General features: G+C 47.5%; 1 protein-coding gene across 2 annotated transcripts; it reads right to left on the reverse strand.

Annotated features, from left to right (window-relative positions):
- Positions 1–316: 316 nt before the first annotated feature.
- On the reverse strand, positions 317–16,858 carry tmod1 (tropomodulin 1). Of its 2 annotated transcripts, none has more exons than XM_084465205.1 (11): positions 16,598–16,858; positions 14,503–14,548; positions 14,226–14,358; positions 9,842–9,998; positions 8,679–8,795; positions 7,251–7,340; positions 6,611–6,741; positions 6,064–6,171; positions 5,198–5,341; positions 4,478–4,622; positions 317–2,543 (listed from the first exon to the last, which is right to left on the reverse strand). In XM_084465205.1, the coding sequence occupies exons 3-11, from the start codon at positions 14,346–14,348 to the stop codon at positions 2,485–2,487; spliced, it is 1,074 nt and encodes a 357-aa protein (XP_084321331.1). In that variant the 5' UTR covers positions 14,349–14,358; positions 14,503–14,548; positions 16,598–16,858; the 3' UTR covers positions 317–2,484. The 2 variants fall into 2 exon arrangements, with proteins under 2 accessions (XP_084321331.1, XP_084321330.1); XM_084465204.1 differs by lacking the exon at positions 317–2,543 and adding an exon at positions 3,383–3,731 and having other exon boundaries at positions 16,589–16,858.
- Between the last annotated feature and the right edge of the window lie 237 nt (positions 16,859–17,095).

Here is a 17,095-nt window from a genome sequence, read left to right on the forward strand (position 1 = left end):
CACCCAACAATTTTTTGTCTGGGGGGGGGGGGGGTCCTCAATTTTTGTCATGAAACAGCAACATTTCAAATTTTATAATATTATTATAATTTAGATAAATTAGGAAATATTCTTTAGGAACGATATAAAATCAGTTAGCTGACTTCAGCCTTAACTCTTTATTTTATATATAACTAACATTGCGCTCAATTCATCCTCATCACAAACCACAAATGGGTTCAGGTAATGTATTTCCCCTTTTTCAATGTGACTTCCTGTGTTCGAGGCAGTGCAGTTCACTGAAGGGCTCGGAGACGGTAGTTGTACATACACGATGGACATTTATTTTGAAGCTGTGTACGGTGTGTGTACATGGTTGTTGTTGTTTGCACACATCATCACAGTGAAAACAGATCTGCATTCTCAGTTACAAAGGAAACCGGTATCTGTCAGTGTCACAATAAAAAGATTTAACAAAAGTTCCATAGTTAAACGAATAACAGCTACTTTCAACAAACCTAGTACCCTGGACATTACCTTATGGCCTCCACCTCCAGTAAATAACTACTAAAAAACACAAAAAGTCCAAACACATCAGAGACCAACGGGGGAGCAGCTGAGAAATAAACCCATTCTGTCACCGGATCTCCCGGTTACCCACAATACACCTGGAGTGGTTCCCCTATGTAATGTTGATCTAATTAAGGTTATATTTATTGGAATACTACACTGTTTAGTCTCTCTCTCTCTCTCCACGTGTCCATACCTGCTGCAGTTGACAGACAGCTCCAGGCTGAGTGATCTAACCTTATTCACCCGGGTTGGTCTCCTTGACGTTAACCATCTCTACCGGAGAGACCAGGCTGTGCTTGTTAAAGAAAAGTCTGTTTTCAAACCTCGCGTGAACGTGCATATAAGAGGAGAACACACTGTCCTTTCCTCAATATCACCTCTCCACTTTATACACGGCTCTCAGTGGAATCCAGGCAAAAGCAAACGATCCCAGAGGCGTAATCAAATGGGTTTAGAACTCAACACCCCTCCCCCAGGTCCAGCACAAATAAATATCTTCTCTTTATATCTGGGAGGTTAAAGTTCAGCACAGCAGCGGAGTATGGGAGCCCTCAAGGTCCAAACACCCACAGCTCGTTAGGGCTTGTGGTTAATTGATCTTGGCTCACTCAGCCAGCGGCTCCTGGCCAGCTAACAAATGGCTATTCAATTAAAAGCTAATCAGAGGAAGTGACATCGTGAGACAGGATGACACTGCATGATAGGGCTCTCAACAATCACCATGGGTTCTAAACGGGGGCCCCAACACTTTTGGGGACCACCACTCTGTTGATGAGGCCCTTAAATATGCTGTAGGCAAGTTTGGTGAGTTGTAAAGAGAGAGCAGAACAGAGCATAAAGCAACGAGATTTTGAGACAAAAAAACATAAAAAACTTCCCGCCTGCTCTGCTCCCTCCCTCCCTATGTTTCTCCCCGATTGAGAACTCTTACATTCACGCACCTGTGATTGACAGGGTAAATAGATTACCCAAATCAGGGAGAGATGTCCTGATTGGTCAGAAATTAGCCAGGTGTGGTCTAAAAATGTAAATATTCTGATACTATTCTCAAATTATCGCTCTTAAATCTTCCCTATAGTACCTTTAATCGTTTTATTCTGTCTGAACAAATGTACGTTCAATTAAATGAATAAAACAGAGTATGTTTATGTGGGGCCCCTGGGGCTTTAGCTGGTTAGCATTAGCTGGGAGGCTATTGCTAATGGTGCTGGGGTGTTTGCCACCATGAGGGCAAATAGCAACAAAAGCTTTGAGTCATTCTTTACAGCAGAATAAAACCATTTAAATAAATCTGAAACCGTAGAAACAATGTTCAAGCTACGGTTCGCTAGGCTAACCCCCTAGCTTCCAAAAAGGGCTTGTGAAAAAAAAAAAAAAACCTTAAAACAAAAGCTCTATCATCAGGCTATTAGGAACGAGAGCTACAGCCAAGGTTTCTGTTGCTCTCTGCTAGCCACGAGAAGCCGACTCCCCCTTCCTGAAGCTCCGAAACACTTTGCTATGGCTCTTTAAAAACACCAGTCATGGCACCGGTCTCTGTTAGCATCTACTTTACAAGCTAGGCAGCTAGCGGCTAGGGCCGAGCAACAGAGGGGAGGAGGAGAGGGGTGCAGGACAAGAGGAGGTGGAGGAGAGGAGGAGAGGAGGTGGAGGAGGAGAGGAGGTGGTGGAGGAGAGGAGGAGAGGAGGTGGAGGACAAGAGGAGGTGGAGGAGAGGGGGTGGAGGACAAGAGGAGGTGGAGGAGAGGAAGTGGAGGAGAGGAGGACAGGAGGTGGAGGAGAGGAGATGAGAGAGGAGTGGAGGTGCCGGTAGAGGATAAAGGAAGGTGGAGGAGAGGAGGTTGGAGATGAGGGGTGGAGAGGTGAAGAAGGTGGAGTGGATGGACAGGGGCTAGAAGACAAGATGGCGTCTGAAGGGGGGGACCCTGGTTTTTACACGTTCGTCCGACACTTGGGGAAGATGGGTCCTCCTTCAAGCCTTCTCTTTCTTACTGTGAACAAAGAGAGAAAGAGGGAGAGAGATAGAGAGACAATAAAAGACAGAGCGGGGGGAAGGTGAGATTAGAAATAGGTAATACATACTGTTGTGACCACAGTTCAAGACGAGTGTTGGAGTGTTGAGACTTCGGTTGGGGACGGTTCACCCTCTAGACCAGGGCATCTGAAACCCTCTCAGGACCCAAAAGACAATGAATTGCGACCCATTTTGGGTCGGCACCCACCGCTACGAGACCCTGCTCTAGAGTCGAACACATCGGTTCTCATGAAAGAGTGAGTGGTTGTTGTTTTAACGAGTGTTCAAGCAGGCAGGCTGGGCAGAGACACAGAGGAGACCAAGCACTTCTCCACAAGTGGCTGTCAGAGTCAAGAGCTGAGATCATCTCCTTCAGGAGCTTAGACCTCGAGAGGAGAGCAGAGGAGAGGGGAGGGGTGAGAGGGGAGGAGAGGGGGGGGGGGGGAGAGGAGAGGGGAGGGATGAGAGGGGAGGAGAGGAGAGGGGCGAGAGGGGAGGAGAGGGGAGGGGAGGGGAGGAGAGGACAGAGGAGCAGATAGGGGAGGAGAGGAGAGGGTTGAGAGGAGAGGGGGGAGAGAAGAGAGAGGAAAGGGGAAAGGAGCAGAGAGGGGAGGAGAGGGGAACACAGAGGAGGGAGGAGAGTAGAGGACAGAGGAGCAGATAGGGGAGGAGAGAGGAGAGAGGGGTGAGAGGAGAGGAGAGGGGAGGGGAGGAGTGGGGGGAGAGGAGAGAGGAGGAGAGAGAGGAGATGAGAGGACAGAGGAGCAGAGCGGGGAGGAGAGGAGAGAGGAAAAAGCAAGAATCCAGAGAGCAGTCATATCCTTAAGAGCATATCAAAGAAACTCCAAGAAGAAGAAGAAGAAGGTGACATCATGGAAAAGCGTCTATCTTCTGCAGCGAGGAAAACAGAAGAGACGACGTGAAGACGAGGGTGCATCCATTTCAGGATCAGCACAAGAGACATTCTGAAGGAGGAGGAGGAGGCGTTTCCTCGGGAAGGAAGAAGCAGGACAGGAGCAGAGTTCACCGCGTGGCAGCCCAGAGGTCAAAGGTCATTACTTGGTGCGGGGCTTGAACTTCTTCCCCAGGGCGCGCTCCAGCTCGGGGACGGAGAGGGTGAGGGTGAAGGAGCCGTCAGCGCCCGCGTCACACCGAACCACCCGGGCTAGCACCACCCACGGAGCGCACGTTAGGACGCGCCGCAGACACAGACAGAACACACACACACACACACACACACAAACACACACACACACACACCACTCACACACACCCACACACACACACGCACACTCACACACACACACACACACACGCACACTCAGAAGGTCTGTCATAATCCAGGAGGGCAGTGTGATTGGCTGGGCCTGACCAGGAGGTGTTCCTGACCAATGACATCATCCAGATGTTACAGGTGTGTTCATATGCGTGTGTTTGTATTAATGTGCGTGTGTATATGTGTGTCTGCGTTGGAATTAACGTGCGTGTAGTGTGCAGGTGTGTGTATATTAATGTGTGTGTGTGTGTGTGTGTGTGTGTGTGTGTGTGTGTGTACGTGTGTATGCGTGAGTATTAATGTGTGTGTGTGTGTGTGTGTGTGTGTGTGTGTGTGTGTTAATGTGTCTGCGTGTTTGTGTGTGTGTGTGTGTGTGTGTTAATGTGTCTGCGTGTTTGTGTGTGTGTGTGTGTGTGTGTGTGTGTGTTAATGTGTCTACGTGTTTGCGCGTGTGTGTGTGTGTGTGTGTGTTAATGTGTCTGCATGTTTGCGTGTGTGTGTGTGTGTGTGTGTGTGTGTTAATATATTCCCTGAATTTCCCCTAGGGATCAATAAAGTTACTATCTATCTATCTATCTATCTAATGTGTCTGTGTGTGTGTGTGTGTGTGTGTGTGTGTGTGTGTGTGTGTGTACCCAGGTCGTTGTTTGTCATCATGGCGTTGGAGCCCCTGAGCCGGGGCCCCTGCTGGGTGAAGTGATAGCCGAACCTCAGCAGGGTGCGGTTCTTCTCCAGCATGCTGGCGATGTCCATCTCCACCTTGTTACCCAGCGGCTGGCTCTGCAGGAGGGACAGCGAGGCAGCTCATTAATACACATTAAGACCACAACGCACACAGGAGGGGGGGGGGGGGGGGGGGGGGGGGAGATGAGGGGAGAAGAGGGGGGAGAGGAGGGAGAGGAGGGCGGAGGAGAGGGGAGGGGATGGGAGGAGAGAGAGGAGGAGAGGAGGAGGGGGGAGGGGATGGGAGGAGAGAGAGGAGGAGAGGAGGAGAGGGGAGGGGATGGGAGGAGAGAGAGGAGGAAAGGAGAGGGGAGGAGATGAGGGGATGGGAGGAGAGAGGAGGAGAGGAGGGGGGAGGAGATGAGGGGATGTGAGGAGAGGAGAGGAGGTAATTGTGTGTGTGTGTGTGTGTGTGTGTGTGTGTGTGTGTGTGTGTGTGTGTGTGTGTACCTGTGCGTGCCTGTGTACCTGTCTGTGTGCTTGCGTGTCTGTACCTGTGCGTGCGTGTGTGTGTGTGTGTGTGTGTGTGTGTGTGTGTGTGTGTGTGTGTGTGTGTGTGTGTGTGTGTGCGTACATGTGTGTGTGTGTGTGTGTATGTGTGCGTGTGTGCGCGTGTGTGTGTGTGTGCGTACCTGGTTGTCTATCTTCAGCTCCAGCAGGGTGGTGTTGGACTGCAGAGCCTCTATGAGGGCCAGGACTCCGGCGCCGGTGATGAAGTTGGACTCCACGTTGAGGCTCTTCAGGGTGGTGTTGACCTTTAGCATCTCAGCCAGCGCCTGCAGACACCAGATACTACTAGCCCACGTCGGCGGGCTCCCTAACTACCTTGACGACAGATAGCCGGCGCCCAGTACCCAGCTATCCTGCTGTACTGGGCGACGCTCGCCGGCTAACTGAGAGCGGGCCGACAGCTGCGCAGCCCTCTGATGGGGGGCGTTACATTTCCATCAGAAGGACATTCAGTCATTTAGCCAACTTAGCAGCTCTGAGCCAAAGTGAGGCTGTCAACAATCAGAGCAACCTGGAGTAGAGCCCAGAACTGTTCTGTGCTGTGCGATAAACAGTAGTGATAAACATCGGGCTGACTAGTGTTAACCATCTGGCTACCTAGTGTTAACCAGCTGGCTACCTAGTGTTAACCAGCTGGCTACCTAGTGTTAACCAGCTGGCCAGGGTGCAGAGCAGTGCCAGGAACCAGGAACACAGGGTCAGTAAAGAGCCCCACTGTCTGATTTGAACACAACGTCTCTGACATTAGCCTATTGGCTTGGTTTTTGTTCATTTGTCCATTCAGTGTGTGTGTGTGCGCATGAGTGTGTGTATGTTCAGAATGTGTGTGTGTGTGTGTGTGTGTGTGTGTGTGTGTGTGTGTGTGTGTGTGTGTATGTGTATGTGTATGTGTGTCTGTGTGCGTGCATGCGTGCGTGCGTGTATGTGTGTGTGTGTGTGTGTGTGTGTGTGTGTGTGTGTGTGTGTGCGCGCGTGTGTGTAGACTCACGTAGGCCACGGGGTCGTTGCTCCGGGTTCCCACGACGCTCAGCCGCTCCACCACGCTGTTCTCCTTCAGCGCCGCCGCGTACGCCTTCAGGGTGGGCACCGGAATGTTCTGGAACCCAGGAGAACACACACACAGTGGAGCATAACGCAACAGAACACAGGAGAATACACACACAGTGGAGCATAACGCAACAGAACACAGGAGAACACACACACAGTGGAGCATAACGCAACAGAACCCAGGAGAACACACACACACAGTGGAGCATAATGCAACAGAACACCATAGAACACAATACAACCGAACACAACAGAGTTGAACACAGTAGAAGAGTAGAACAGAAAGGAACATAATAGAGAAGACTACAACTGCACACAATAGGATCATCGTTATAATTGACTGAGTAAATGCATTTATTAGCTAGAGAGGAGGGATGACAGAGAAGGACAATTCTGGAACACAGGCTCAAAGTAGAACAGAATACCACACACACACACCTACACACACACACAAACCCCCCCCCACACACACACACACGCGTGCGTACCCGGATGTTGTTGAGGTTGACCTCCAGCAGGTCGGGGTCGTTGCTCTTTATCCTCCGCAGCGTCTCCTCAACGTCCGTCGCGTTGGGCTGCTCGTCAGGAACCGCCTTGTACTGGGTACACTGGATCACACCTGATCATACTGGTTAATACTGCTTCATACTGGGTACACTGGATCACACCTGATCATACTGGTTAATACTGCTTTATACTGGGTACACTGGATCACACCTGATCATACTGGTTAATACTGCTTTATACTGGGTACACTGGATCACACCTGATCATACTGGTTAATACTGCTTTATACTGGGTACACTGGATCACACCTGATTATACTGGTTAATACTGCTTTATACTGGGTACACTGGATCACACCTGATTATACTGGTTAATACTGCTTTATACTGGGTACACTGGATCACACTTGGCTATACTGGTTAATACTGCTTTATACTGGGTACACTGGATCACACTTGGCTATACTGGTTAATACTGCTTTATACTGGATCACACCTGATAACACTGGTTTGTACCGTCTTGTACAGATAATAATGGTTGATACTGGGTACACTGTATGTCCCCTGAGTTTTTACTTAACTCCACACTGAACCGGTTCATACCGGGTCACAGCTGACTTACTGTTGAGGCCCTGCTTGTTGACGATGGTGCTGCTGGTCAGAGCTTCATAGTATTGCTGGTTACTCATCAGGGTGTGCATCCCAAGGATAGCTGAGAGAGAGAGAGAGAGAGAGAGAGAGAGAGAGAGAGAGAGAGAGAGAGAGAGAGAGGGGGGCGAGAGGGGGAGGGATAGACAGACAGAGGCATAGGAGAGAAATAGGAAGGGAGTGGGAGGGAGAGAGATATAAATGAAACCGGAGGGAACTCAGTCACACTTCATGTTTAGAACTACAGTAACATGCATGCTTTGGCTCTCTCTAAACATCAGTGCACTGTTATTATGACATCATTTAAAATGTTTTGAGTCGGGTCATAGGTCAAATCAGGCTCAAGCCAACAGTTTCTTACAGCGTTTGTTCTTCTATGAAACCTGCAGTCCCTATAAGGACATGAAGGTCTATATATCTAAAGATATAGACATATAAAGAGGTTGCTTACCACCATGGAAGTAAATTCTATTAAATATACATTATTTACATTTGATCAATATCATTGAGTGTTTAATGTGTTTTCTGTTAGTACACGCATGCAGTACAGGAGTATGTACTGAGGACAGTGAGATTTAGGCAGACACAAAGCGCTTTAATATGCCTCATTCACCAAGCAGCTGTCTTGGATCCTTCTTAGTTCCTAACACTAGCCGGGTGGGTAACCTGAACGTGGAAGGACCAAGATGACTGGCAGGTAAAAAAAAGGCCCATGGAACCTTGGGATCAAACAACATGCAGGTCTGACTGTGATAGTATAAAGTCGCTAAAGCCTCTAGTAGCGCATGCTAAAGTGGCTAGCAGCGCATGCTAAAACCGCTAGCAGCTGTTGCTGAAGCCGCGAGCAGCGCATGGGATCAATGCGTTGAGTACCCAGTGGTGGAGCTCAGCTATGAGATGGGAGGTCCACACAGTGATGGAGGAGGTGGAGGAGGAGGTGGAGGGCTGGAGGAGGTGAGGGGGTGGAGAGATGGGAGGAGGGGAGGGGTGGAGAGGGAGTGATGAAGAGGGGGTGATGATGATGAGTGACGATGAGGAGGTTGATGAAGAGGAGTACTGGTTTGAGTACAGTGAACATGTTAATATTATTATTGAGGAATAAATTATTTACAAAAAATACAAATAAAGGAAAAACAAATGAAGGAATCTTCATGAGTGACTGCCCTTCTTGTGAGACACTTTGGGTAAAAGCGTCTGCTTTGTGCATGTAGTATTATGTAGTTTATAGTAAGTAGCATATGTAGTAGTACAAGTAGCATTTGTAGTAGTATATGTAGACTTGTATTAGCATTTGTAGTACTTGTAGTACTTGTAGTAGTATTTGTAGTACTTGTAGTAGTACTTGTAGTAGTATTTGTAGTACTTGTATAACTGGTAGTAGTACTTGTAGTACTTGTAGTACCTGCTATATCACAGAGCTCGGCGTCGCTAGCGTTAGCCAGAGCCTCCTCCAGCTCGGGTTCAAGGGTCACGTTCTCCAAGATGGGGTCCGACCGCTTCTTAGGAACAAACGCCTTACCTACACACACACACACACACACACACACACACACACACACACACATATATAAATGATCTTTCTCTCTTTACGACTCTTCTATCTCTCTATATATAATCTGTCTCCTTACTTCTCTGTAGTATATAGTCTCTCTACCTCTCTCTCTATGGAGTCTCTATTGCCGCTTTTCCACCGCCAGTACCAGCTTGACTCGACTCGACTCGCCACGCCTTTTTTGCGTTTCCATTGGCAAAAAAAGTACCTGGTACCTAGTACCGGGTACTTTTTTTTAGTACTACCTCCGTCGAGGTTCCAAGCGAGAGGAGTAGGTACTTTTGTGTGACGTAAACAGGCTGCTGGTAACTGATTGGCCAGCGGCTGTAAATGGGAATAATCACTGTCCGGCGTGGTTGGAGTCCACGAACCCGCTCCCGAGGGGGACACTGATCAGTGTTTCGCCGTGTGTGTCGCTCCTTTCCCGGGGCTAGAGTTAGGCTGCGCGTCGTTATGTGTGTCGGGCGTGGTTGTGTGTGTCCGGCGTGGCTGGAGTCCACGGACCGGCTCCGGAGGTTTCGTTTCAGTGTCGTTCCTTTCCTAGGGCTCGAGTTTCGCCTCTATCAACGTTACCGTATGACAACAATAGACACGCAGTCATTGCGCTTTTTATTTTATTTTATTTCCCATCATAACCTTTCCCGGGAATCAGGAAATAGTCTTGATCAGATTCAGATTTCCCGGGAATCGCGTCTCCCGTGATTAAAACCTAATGACGACCCGCCCATGGTGGAGAGGTTCTTTTCTACGACCCGCCCACATTGAAGAGGTACTTTTTTAGATGGAAACGCAACCAAACCGAGTTGAGTCGAGGCGAGTCGAGTCGAGTCGAGTTGGTACTGGCGGTGGAAAAGCGGCATAAGTCTCTCTACCTCTCTCTCTCTATAGAATCCCTAGGTCTCTCTACCTCTCTCACTCTGTAGTATATAGTCTCTCTATCTCCCTCTCTCTATGGAGTCTCTAGGTCTCTCTACCTCTCTCTCTCTCTCTATGGACTCCCTATGTCTCTCTACCTCTCTTCTCCCCAGTGAAGGGCACCAGGTCCTCTTTGTCCGGGTGCTCGTTGGCGCTCTTCTCCAGGTGGGCCAGCAGGTCGTCCCTCTGGAAGGTCCCGGTCGGGGCCTTCTTGGTCTGGTCCTTCTGCCGCATCCCGGCCGGCAGCAAGGCGTTCTGACCATGGAGGACTCTCATTGGTCACTTCATACAAACATTCATTACTCTGTTAGGACAGAAGGCGGAACTAAAGGACACAACGGAGGATGCCTGAGTGAGTGTGGGTGTGTGTGTGTGTGTGTGTGTGTGTGTGTGTGTGTGTGTGTGTGTGTGTGTGTGTGTGTGTGTGTGTACATGCATGTGTGTGTGCCAGTGTGTGTATGAGAAAGATCAATTGTGTGTGTTTGAGGTGTTAAAGGGACCGTTTATGTGTGCGAGAGTAAGAGTGAGTGTAAGTTTCTGTGGGAGGGTGTGAGAGAGAGAATGTGTGTGTGTCTGCCAAGTGTGGGTGTGTGTGAGTGTGTGAGTCTCTGTGTGTGTGTATGTTGGTGAGTTTATGTGTGTGTAAGTTTGTGTTAGGTGTGTGTGTGTGTGTGTGTGTGTGTGCTTCCGAGTGTGTGTGTGTGTGTGTGTGTGTGTGTGCATGCGTGCGTGCGTGCGTGCGTGCATGCGTGTGTGTGTGTGCTTCCGAGTGTGTGTGTACAACAGTCAGCTAGAGGAACGTGATGCAGTTGTATTTAACAGATCCTGTCTGCTGAGACGCTCCCCAGAGCCTCCCCCCCCCCCACCCCCGCAGGAACCAGACCCTTAACCTGAAGAACGAGGGAACCTTCAAAGTGGTCATATTAACATCTTGCGGAGAGGAGTGTGGCGAGGTGGTATGAACCACATGAAAAGAATCGCATTGTGTATGCAACAAGTTTATCTGGACTTCTATGGTCTCGGCCGGCCGAATTATGATCCACTTGTTTTGAAGTGTGCTGACCGCTTAGCCCTTAACTTCCTGAACAAAGCAAAGAGCCATACAAACTAAACTTATCTTAATCGGGAACAACTACACAAGGCACACTCTAATATAAGAGAGATATCCTGCCTGTTTTAAAAACCATGCGGCCTGCAAAATCCTCTCTGTTCCAGTGTCATCTCAGAATAGCTGGACCATTAACATCATATTTATAAATCGGACCGATGCAGAACCCAGATCTTGGACCAAACTTTTCTCACAAGATTTTATCTTTTTTTTTGGCCCACCACCCTCTTTGGAGACAACTTTATTTTTTATTCAGGCTTAGGTTCAAACAAGAACTTTAAAGCAGCTCTGAAACCCACTCACTCTAGTGCAAAAAGAAAAGAAAAGAAAACAGAACCAAAACACGTTTGACAAACTGGGACAAACAGACAAACAGAGACATACAGACAGATAAACAGACGAGGACAAGAACCAACAATTACCTAGAGAAGACAGAGAGATGTGGAGCAGGATTATGACAGACAGACAAACATTTTGAATAATGGAGTCTTAGCCAGCTGTAGGGCTAGAGTGGGAGTGTTTTGAAATGTAGAAGCTTTGTAATGAACCTGCATTTAGAATTGTGATTTGGACTGTGTGGGAGATTCTAAGATTCTTTCGCAGAAACTGAGTTAAAGCTGCAGCCCGGGAACGCTCGTATGAGGCCGAACTACGGTTCCCCTCGAAAGAACAAAGCAAACGTCCACACACCTTTGCCCTTAACTTAAAGAACAAAGCAAACGTCCACACACCTTTGCCCTTAACTTAAAGAACAAAGCAAACGTCCACACACCTTTGCCCTTAACTTAAAGAACAAAGCAAACGTCCACACACCTTTGCCCTTAACTTACAGAACAAAGCAAACGTCCACACACCTATGCCCTTAAATTGCAGAATAAAGCAAACATCCACACAACTTTGGCCTTAGCTTTTAGAAAAAAGGAAAAATCGACACAACTTTTCACTTAACTTAAAGAACAAAGGAAAAATCCACACAACTTTGCCCTTAACTTAAAGAACAAAGGAAAAATCCACACAACTTTGCCCTTAACTTAAAGAACAAAGGAAAAATCCACACAACTTTGCCCTTAACTTAAAGAACAAAGGAAAAATCCACACAACTTTGCCCTTAACTTAATGAACAAAGGAAAAATCCACACAACTTTGCCCTTTATTACGGGGTCTGGCGTGGATCTGTCTGTGTTTTCATGTTATGGGCGGAGCTGGCGGACTCCAGCGTCTACAGACTCCTCCTTCTCCACCTCAACCAGACACACCTGAGGATCATCTCATTCAACCCTTTCTGTATATATACTTCGGCTTCTCAATCACTCATCGCCAGGTCGTCACACAGTCTACCTCCGTTAGTAGCGGTCCTGGTTCCTACGTATCTATGTTCTTGTAGTCGTGATGATCGGATTCTAACCCTCTGCCCCTGTCCAGACCATCTCACCACCACGGCGGCACTGTTCCTCCGCCGACTTCCTGGCTCCTACTCCGACCCGGCTGGCCTCCTGCATCCACCAGCCTCGGCTCACTCCCAGCAAATAAACATTCGTACTGTTACAACTCTCGTCTGTGGCGTGGGTTTGGACTCCCCCAGCCTGGCTCCAACACCCTTTGCGTTAAGAACAAAGGAAACATCTACACAACTCTTCCCCTAACCTAACGCACAAAGAAAGCTATTCTTAACTCGGAGACCAGGAGCTAGTGCTACTTTTAGTGGTTAATCTTATCTCTTCGCCCAGAGACCAGACTCGACCAGAACCTCTGACAGGACCCAACTGACCTCCAGCATAGGGGAGGAATACCAGCAATATGTACCAGTCCTCACATTATATAAGAAGCTAATTTCATCCATTCCTTGATTTAGTGGTCTGTCTTTATCTTGTGAATGTTTTGTTATTATTTGTTAGAATATTATTATTTGTAAGAACGTTGTTATTGTAAGAATTTTGTAATTGTTATAATGTTATAATTGTTACAATGTTATACTTATATTTTATACTATACTAAAATGTTGTGATTGGTTAGAATCTTATAATTGTTAGAATTGTATAATTGTTCTAATTACTTCTGATAACTTTGTAACTATTGGTTTAATTAAATGTGTTATGGAAAATATATATGTTGTAGGTTTTTCACAAATTTTATGTAAGACTGTTATGTTGTATAATCCAGCCCCAACCAAATGTTTTTCCATATGGCCTGGAATAAACAAAACAAAAGTGGGGCAGGCTCAGTAACAATACATACCAGTCATAACTGTCAGTCCTTACTGCCTGTCCTAACTGCTGACCACAAACAAATGGAGTTTGCGCTTTTTGGCAACGACGCAGGAGCCTCTGGCCTTTTGGCAAACATCTCCCTCTTTTGATGTAAGGACAATTGCATTGCGGGGAGGAGATAAAACTCTGTTAAAAGGCTCTGTGAAACTGCATTCTGGGCTCACTCTGCTAGAGAGGAGACTGCTGTATGCATACATTAAATTGGTTAGAATTCTACAGCTATTGATATTTTTATCTCTCCTAGACACAATATCTCATAAAGAAATTGTCACAACAACTGTTTGTTTGTCAAATTATTGTTTGACTGTTAGAATTCTATAATTGTGAGAATGCTAAATTGTTATGTTATAATTTGTTTAATGTTATAATTGTTAGAATGTTATAATTGTTAGAATGTTATTGTCAGAATGTAACAATTGCTAGAATGTTATTATTGTAAGAATGCTATAATTGTTTGAGTGTTAGAATTTCTAGAATGTTATTATTGTTAGAATGTTATAATTGTAAGAATGTTATTGTTACGATGTTCTGATTGGTCACCAAGGGCCTCGTGTTTTCTCTGAGGACGAGGGGGGGGGGCTGTGCGTGGGTATGACGGCAGCCTGTAAAACGTTCCAGGAACAGAGAGGGCCGCCATGCCAGGAAGACCCTGAGTGTTGTTTAATACTGGACACACACTCACACACATGCAAAGGCACTCTCACGTGAACACACACACACTTGCACCTAAATACACACAGCCACACAAATACACAAACACTCACATACACACATCAATACGTCCAGTCCAGAGCGACCCGTCTCTACACGAGCCATGACATCGCTGTGCCATCCTAATGACATCATGATGACGTCAGGAGACAACCGAGGCCAAACGTTTGAAGCTGTGCCCCCCCAAACCCTCTGCTTCAGTAACCGCGGCAACCTCATGGGCCAAGAACCAACAGTGGACCAGCAGCAGCAACCATCGCCTGAAGTACCCAGGAACTAATTAAAGTATTTCAATTTCAGCCCTGTGCGTACGTACAATGTGTGTGTTAAGTGGAAATAAAGTGTTTTTATATGACTGTGTGTGTGTGTGTGTGTGTGTGTGTGTGTGTGTCATACATCAGGGTCCAGCTCCTCTAGTTCATTCTCCAGTCTCTGAAGTTCTTCCTCCGTCAGCTTCTTCAGCAGATCGTCTTCATCGATGTCCCGGTACTTCTCCATCTCCTTCCTCATCACCGACATGATCACACACCTGACATACAGACACACACACACACACACACAAAATGTATCAAATACACCAAAACAAACATATTCTCTAGTCTAGATAGACAGGCAGACAGACAGGTGTACAGACAGGTGTACAGACAGGTGTACAGACAGACAGACAGGTCACCTTGATTTTGGTTCTGCAGAGAAATCCTAGATGATTTGAAGACCGCCTGGTAGAGCGAGAGAGGGAGAGCGAGACAGAGCAACAGAAAGAGAGAAGGGGAGAGAGAGTGAGAGAGCGAGAGAAACAGAAGGAGAGAGCGTGAGTATGAATGTTGGGAGATTTAAACCGACCAGCTTCCACTTAAACATGTGACCTTTGAACCCCAGCACTTTTAGGATCCACCAGGAAACAAAACAAAGTCCAGACCTCACAAGGACACACACACATACACACACACACACACACACACACACACACAAACACACACACACACCACTACAGGAAGCAGATCAAACTTCGTCTTTTCGATCCAAAACAGAAACCAGCAGGAAGTAGTCTGCCTAGTGTCTACTCGCTCTGCCCCCGGCCAGCATCACCGTCTCCGTGGTTTCCACTGGGGCGAGGTACCAGGGGTCCGCTGTCTCTAACGGCACACCTGTCTTTGTCTAGACGTCATCTCCATGTTTACTGGTTAACAGCAGTTCATGGACCTGTCGCAGAAGCCCATCTCTCCAACCATGGCCGGGTCCAGCAGCCACAGGGCCCAGGGCCAGAGATACTCTAGAGCCCCCATCGTCTGAAATACTACCTGGCTGTCGACAAAAACAACCTGTTATCGTTTGTTTCTCTCCCAGCTCCCCACCCTGAACACCCTGGCCCCGGGCCATGTGCCAAGTGTGTCCGCTCCATAATACGGCCATGTCCCTTTCCTCCCCCCTCTCTCTTATGCTCACGGTCTCTTCATCGATCTCTCACACACTTTATCGCTCTATCATCAGCAACATGTGTGTATTTCACATGCACATTCTTTTGTTATATATCTTGAGTGCTTCCACTGTTACTTGGGGTGTGTGTGTGTGTGTGTGTGTGTTACCCTTCACCCCCCACACACAACTACATCAAGATAACCTGTCAGGGTGGTGTGTGTAGCTTTCCAAGAAAAGCAACGAGCAGAAACAAGGTAAAAACTTGACCGTGACTCAACGAGGAAAACGACGTTATTTTATGTTGAATCAGTAGTAGAATATGAATCTAATAAATCAAATGTTAGAAAGTTCATGTTCAAACGTTTCTTTATGAACTATGAAAGATGTATGAAAAAACGAAAAACTGCACTTGCACAATATTTAGAAACGAGGTAAATAATGGGAGATTACCTCACTACCTAAACACACCTCAGAGGGATCTCAACACAGGCTCATAGTGAGCTGCACAGAGGCCCGAAGGTCTTGTCTCGTCCAAGGTTAACTTGCAATCTTACGACCATGATGGAGACATGTGATGGGAAGGGGAAAGCAGTAGTTAACAGAACGGGAGTTGGTCAGGCTTAACCCCTTGATACAGCAGGTGGGGGAAGCCGACGGGACAAAGCGAGCTGGTTGTTTCAGTTTACCGAGTGAGACCGCAGTGTTCCTGGGGTTTATGAGTTTATGTTTGGCCCAGTTTCCGCACAATACGGCAGTTGTCACCGGGGTCATGCCAGTGTGGTTTCTTTTTAAGTAATATGCAACAGTATAAATACGGATTGGTCAAGCTTCACAAGACAGCAGGCTTTGTCTCGGTTGCAGATTTTATGTTTTGCCCGAATCTCCTGTCTATCTTCCATAGAGACAGTAGCCTACATCTTCAACTCATAGGCCAACAGTGTGCGTAAACGCGCATGATGGCGATTTAAGATGGATGTTTCAAAGCAGACCATAAAACATAAACCGACTAGTTTGTGTCACATGGAGTAATAGGACGTCCCATTCAAACCAAATTCTTACAGAAGTAGGCCTACACATCGATGTGCCATGGTGTCGCAGTCAGCAAATCTGGTATTTAGTTGCATTGTGCGGAACAGCGGCCGGCTGGTCATCAGTAACCCATCCATATAACGCAGCACCATTAGTCTATTCCCCTTGCTTAAAACGTGCAGGTCCGTTCACCTACGAACACTCTGCTCCTTCAAACTTTATTTTTTCTTTACAACTTCCCATTCCCGGGAGAAGAAAACTTTATTATCGGTTACATTGCATGCACACTTATTTTGAATGTATTTGCGTACAGGGCCTACCTCCTCCAGCGCTATTAATAGCCGGCCGTCCCGCTTTATGAAGGCAACGAATACTTTGACCAGATATGGTTTCCTCTGGAGCCGGCTGCGGCGGGACAACGACTGCTGCGGCGTAAGAACCTCAAAACAATATATAGATCCACAGAATCCCGCTAAAGCGCTTAGTCCAGGGCGGAGTGGGTAAATCTGGATCTGTGAGTTGCTCGGTCGGTGTCACCGGAACTTTTGCCCCGTCCCCGGCTGCTGTGTGGGTGATGTCCTAGGGCGCCTCTCGTCTCCCGCTAAGGCAAAGTCAACTGTCTCTGCGCAAACCCTCCCCCACACGGCTGCCCTGTCACTCAAGTGAGGTCATCATGTGCGCGTCTCACCAGGAGCGCGTGTGGCCTGCCGCGTCTCTTGATAAACACCCTAGTCTCACAAATCAGACTTTAGATATCCTAGGTTAACGATGACCAGACCACAGTGAAGGAGCATCTGGCCAGAGACTCTCGAACTACA

This window comes from Micromesistius poutassou, assembly GCF_964030765.1.
Source record: "Micromesistius poutassou genome assembly, chromosome: 3".
Lineage (NCBI taxonomy): Eukaryota > Metazoa > Chordata > Actinopteri > Gadiformes > Gadidae > Micromesistius > Micromesistius poutassou.